Here is a 6,000-nt window from a genome sequence, read left to right as displayed (position 1 = left end):
AGGAAGGAAGGAAGGAAGGAAGGAAGGAAGGAAGGAAGGAAGGAAGGAAAGAAGACTAGGGAAGGAAAGACCAAAAGGTCTTATATTGGATGGGGAGAGGGGCTCTGTACTGCTGGATTATCATGACAAAGCATCTGTACAGCACATTATTCAAGCCACACTTCTGATTGAAACCCTTTGTTAAAATGTAAGCATGTTTTTTTGGGGAAAGTGGCTCATCAATCCACAGACTCCATGAATTCTTGAGAGGGATGACTTCTCAGCTAATAAAGCTCCTGAGGAAAGTCACCAAACTAGAGCTGATTGGAGCTGCTGGGCTTGTCTAGGTGGCAAAGGACAAGTCAGGGCAAGCAAGAAGGTAGAGGGAGGAAGGCAAAAAGAGGCAACCAAAAGCAAGAGTTAGCATTACAGATGAGTTTAGCTATTTCTTTCTTTTTCTTTCTTTCTTTCTTTCTTTTCTTTCTTTTCTTTCTTTCTTTCTTTCTTTCTTTCTTTCTTTCTTTCTTTCTTTCTTTCTTTCTTTCTTTCTTTCTTTCTTTCTTTCTTTCTTTCTTTCTTTCTTTCTTTCTTTCTTTCTTTCTTTCTTCCTTCCTTCCTTCCTTCCTTCCTTCCTTCTTTCTTTCTTTTTCTTTCTTTCTTTCTTTCTTTCTTTCTTTCTTTCTTTCTTTCTTTCTTTCTTTCTTTCTTTCTTTCTTTCTTTCTTTCTCTTTCTTTCTCTTTCTTTCTTTCTTTCTTTCTTTCGTTCTTTCTCTTTCTTTCTTTCTTTCTTTCTTTCTTTCTTTCTTTCTTTCTTTCTTTCTTTCTCTCTCTCTCTTTCTTTCTTTCTTTATTTCTTCTTTCTTTCTTTTTCTTTTTTCTTTTTCTTTCTTTCTTCTTTCTTTCTCTTTCTTCTTTCTTCGTTCTTTTCTTCATCTTTTTTCTTCTCTTTCTCCTTTTTCTTTCTTCTTTCTCTTCTTTCTTTCTCTTTCTTCTTTCATCTTTCTTTCCTTCATCTTTTTTCTTCTCTTTCTCCTTTTTCTTTCTTCTTTCTCTTCTTTCTTTCTCTTTCTTCTTTCTTTATTTCTCTTTCAACTTTCCTTTCCTTTTCTTTCTTTCTCTTTCTTCTTTCTTTATTTCTCTTTCAACTTTCTTTTCCTTCCTTCCTTCCTTCCTTCCTTCCTTCCTTCCTTCCTTCCTTCCTTCCTTCCTTCCTTCCTTCCTTCCTTCCTTCCTTCCTTCCTTCCTTCCTTCCTTCCTTCCTTCCTTCCTTCCTTCCTTTCTCTTTTATTCACTAAGAATTTCTGAAACAGTACCAGAGAGATCATCCAAAAGGTGTGATGCTTGTTTTGTAGAAAGTTGAACCCAGGGGCCGGTGAGGTAGCGCTAGAGGTAAGGTGTCTGCCTTGCAAGCGCTAGCCAAGGAAGGACCGCGGTTCGATCCCCCTGCGTCCCATATGGTCCCTCCCAAGCCAGGTGCAATTTCTGAGCGCTTAGCCAGGAGTAGCCCCTGAACATCAAAATGGGTGTGGCCCGAAAAAAAAAGAGAGAAAGTTGAACCCAGTTCTAATCCCCAAAACTGCATATGGTCCCTTGAGCATGGTTGGGTTCACTCCTAAGCAAAAAACCAGGAATATCCCCTGAGTACTATTGGGTGTGGCCAACACAACCCCCCCCCAAAGAAAAGAAGTTTTTCAAGAAAATCTCCATGCTGCAGACAAATATCCTCCAATAAATGATCACTGTCACATTTTGTCTAATAAAACAAAGGAACAACTAGTGCATGGGATATATATATTCTCAATTGAATATTCACTAAATGCTACCTCATTCTTTTTCTTCCAAAATAATATTGTGACTACAGAGTTGAAGCATATGACTTAAAAAATTCCACAATGCCCCCAGTCTGGGAGTGTGAGGGTATGGGGTGGGGGAAGAATGATGAAAATTATTAAAAATATCTTTCTTTGTGAATGGAATTCATTTGGATTTCCACAGGCATTATTCTTCTCATGTAATTAGGCACAACTTCACAACTTAAAGGAGTAAAACAGTAGGGATCTTCATCAAAGTCACCTGTGTTAAAGGGGAACAAAAGAACAATTTCAGTCATGAGCACTAGTGAGTTTTCACACAGAGGAAATACAAGAAATATTTATTGAAGTGTCAGAGAACTAGTACAGTGGATAGGGTGCTTTCATGTGGCTGACCTGGGTTTGATTCCAGATATCGCATATGATCACCTGAGCATACCTGGGAGTCACCCCTGAGTTCAGAATCAGGTGCAAGCAAACCAAAAGAAAACAAATAAACATGTATTGTAGAAAGCAATGAATAGATAGACTTCATGAATATTGAAACTGTAAGTTGTGGAGCTTTCTTATAAGTCTGGGTGTATTCATTTATTCTGCCATCACCTTTTGAGTGATTACAGTGTGTGTATTCTTCTGGCCTTGTTAATAGTCAGTGGAGCTATCCTCAGTAACTGTCACTTTGGGGAGGACATCACAGAAAGTTCTTGGAGGCCTTCGGGAAGCAACCAGATCACATAGGGGTTAAAGCCTTTGCATGTGGCCAACTATGTTTCCATCCCCAGGACTGCAAATCGCCCCCACTTGGACCACACCTGGATGTATTCAGAGTTTACTTCTAATTCAATGCTCAGGGATCACTTCTGATAGTGTTTTGGGGACCATATGTGATGCTTCAGATTGGATGAAAGTTGGGTACAGGCATGGCTAGTGACTGAATCTGCTGTAGTAGCTCTCCAGCCTGTTGTTCTCCTTTATTCATGTTTGATTGGTTTCTCCAAAGATCTTTTCACATGCACCACTGTAGAAAAGTGGATATTGCATTTCTGGTATTGTGGAAAAAGTTGCAGTTGACTGAACCACCTGCCTATAGAGGACAATAGAGGTGCCTCTTCCAGTCCTAATACTATTAAGCATGTTGGATATCAGTCACTCGTCCACTTACGCTGAAGACAGAGAGTGACTTGTTAGGGATGTGTTGTGCCACAAATCATAAAGTTAATGACAACAGAAATGATAGCATATGAGGCAGCTCTGCCACCAGCACCGAGAAGATGGAAGACTGGCTATAGCCAGTTCAGCAGAGCACTTCTCTATGTTTAAACTCTGGCCTACTTTGATCTTCAGAAATGCTACCAAAGGTCACTGCTTTGGATTTAAATGGATGCACCAAACACATTCATTACATAAACTTGAACTTCTTTTTTGTTTGTATTTGGGCCACACCCAAATACAGTGTCAAATGTGGCCCAAAACAATAAAAAAGGTATTTCATAACAAAACACAACTTTATGAAATGAAAGTGTTTCTTCACATATAAAAAATCTACCACAAGAATAAAAAGGCAATTGGCAAAACATATTTGTACATAATGCATATAACAAAAATTGATATCTAAAAATTATAAAAGTTCACAACATGAAAGTAAATCAATGAGCAAGTGAGCAAAAGATCTGATTAGAAACTTCTCCAATGAAAACATATAGCTTTCCTTACACCTCCAAACACACAAAAGAGTGTTCAATATTACTTATCATTGGGGAAATGCAAATCAAATCTACAATGAGCTAGCACCTTACATCTGTGATACTATTGTCACAATTGAACTTATAAGTGTTGACAAGAGTTTAGAAAAAAGTGAATACTGGTCCACATTGTCAGTAGCAAAGTGAAATGGTACAGCTTCTATGGAAATTAGTATGGAGAGCCCTTCAAATCTTGAAATTCTATATGATTCAACCAAACCAGCTTAGAAATTTATCCAAAAGCTATAAGAACATTAATTTGAAAAGATTACTTGCATCCCTATGTTTATTAACAGAAAATTCACTGAATCCCTGAAGTACCCACCAGCAAATGACTAGATAAAGAAGTTGTCTATAAGTCCAATTGAATACTATTCTGTCATTAAAAGATGGAATTGGGTCAGGCAGATTATTCTAGAACTATAGAAGATGCTTTGCATGCAGGATCCCTGAGATAGGTCACCAGCACTGCATCATCCTCCAAACACCATCACTGAGTATGGTATTACCTCCCCCCATCCCAAAGTAAAACTATGCTTTAAAACAAATGATATTTAAGGTAATTATACTAAATGAAATAATCTGGGACATATAAGACTACTTTATGGTTTCACTGATATGTGGAATATTAATTACCCAATCAAGTTAAATGGAAAAGTCCATCCAACCTGATTTCTCATCTTGGTGACCCCCTACAGTGAAATGGTTACTAAAAGGAAAGGGAAGGGGTGGGAGGAATGAATCTGGAGTCTTATGGAGGCTGGGATGGTGCTGGATCTTTGGTGAGAAGTGCAATGAATCCTATGCACATATCACACTATTAAAATTTAGTAAAAATGTATTCATCTATATTAAGAGGGAACTGTACTTCCCAAAGGCTAACGTTCCTTCTGATTTTAATAGTCAAAATGGATCTTCTTTAAATGACTCATAATTTCTTTTAACCTCCAGTCTCTTCTACATGACTTGGGTGATTCCAAAAATTCACCAGGTGTTTCTGTTGCTTTTCCTAGCCCAGAGAAAGCCCAGGTATATACATACATGCACTCATATATCTAGGAATGAGGAGGAAGCATTTTCTGGAACCACATAGGTGGTCTCATGTCATTTCAGTGTCTCTTAATAAGTGTAAACAACAAAGCATTTTGTTCTCACCATTTGGGAAGCCTACTTCTGAAGGTAAGCCCTGTGCAGAGCCTAGAGATTTGAAAGTGGAACTAGTTGCAGTCGACTTGAGAGATGGTGTTAAGAGCTTGTGCTCAAAGTTTTTCTTCAGCCTCTCTTGTTTAAAACCAACATTTAATCCACACCTGCTACTGCCATCTGAAAACACAAAATGAATAGAAGTCTACAAACAAATGACTGGATTTTAGCGAATATAAACCCTACCTCAATAATCCTGTTTTTTTCCCCTAAATCCAACACACAGTTTGTATGTTCCAGGTAATTCTACGAGCTCATATATCTGTAGTTTCAAAAATGATGTTTGAACTGTAATGTGTGGTACAGATAGAACCAATTCACTTATCTACCAAGGGTGCCTACCTATTTCATGTGGAACCAGCACATGGAGAACATGTTACTGACACATGTCTTGAGTAAAGGAGGCAGATTCTGGGCCACTAGATACTTCAAGTTCAAATGTTCCCTAAATAAAATAAGCTGTGCATTGCATTGAGATGAAGAGAATCTGTCTGAATTGGGTAGAAGAGCCATTTGACACATAGACAATTCACTTGCCAATAATGGAGACTGAGGAAAATGGAGAACCTAATATATCTCCCACTTTGCAGGAAAGGTCATTGGTTAATTGAAGCACCCAACTAGCCAGGCATCTTAGTGATCTTGACATGTTTTCTCGTCCACCATCATTATACTCAACCCACTGTTGGATAGTGGCCAGACATAACCTCTTTTTGGAACATAGTAGGCACTACATATTCTTTGAATTGAATTGGGACTGAAGTGATAGTGAGAAGAAACAACCCAAGAAATCTTGATATAAAGAAAAGCTTCACTAAGTTAAAATTATGTTCTTCACTCGACTTGATTCACGTTAATCCATGAGTACAAATTAGTTTCTTGACCAGAACTCCTGCAAATTAATGGTGATGCTGTATAAACTCGTCAGGAGCAAGTTCATCTTGTCCAGGTTGTGAAATATAAAATTTTATCCAAACTGGGATCTTACCAGAAGAGTTTTCCAGTCTCAACCATCCACAGCAGAGGTGTATCTGCCACTGCTCCCGCACACTCTCCTTCATCACACAGTGAAACACAAAAATGAGGAATCCTAAGTGGGGGAGAAAGGCCAGTCTTTTCAATCTTTTCCACTTACTGTCATCTATGTCCTGACTTGGACCTACCCATGTCATCACAGAAATGGCTTTTAAGGAGCCTACGGGCCATTTCTAGCATGTGAGCTCATCTTTGTAGTTTCCCTTCCCAAGGTATTGATGTCAATAAGA

The 6,000-nt window shown here is 38.4% G+C and overlaps 1 protein-coding gene across 1 annotated transcript in view; it reads right to left on the bottom strand.

Annotated features, from left to right (window-relative positions):
- Positions 1-1,927: 1,927 nt before the first annotated feature.
- ADGRG4 (adhesion G protein-coupled receptor G4) overlaps positions 1,928-6,000 on the bottom strand; it is a 128,105-nt gene continuing 124,032 nt past the window's right edge. Inside the window, 3 exon segments of the mRNA XM_049766940.1 lie at positions 1,928-2,052; positions 4,688-4,855; positions 5,724-5,825. Coding sequence (XP_049622897.1) covers positions 1,928-2,052; positions 4,688-4,855; positions 5,724-5,825 — 395 coding nt within the window.

Source organism: Suncus etruscus, chromosome X (assembly GCF_024139225.1).
Source record: "Suncus etruscus isolate mSunEtr1 chromosome X, mSunEtr1.pri.cur, whole genome shotgun sequence".
In the NCBI taxonomy this organism is placed as follows: Eukaryota; Metazoa; Chordata; class Mammalia; order Eulipotyphla; family Soricidae; genus Suncus; species Suncus etruscus.
The sequence above is the reverse complement of the archived record's forward strand: the minus strand, read 5'-3'. Positions and strand labels throughout refer to the sequence as shown.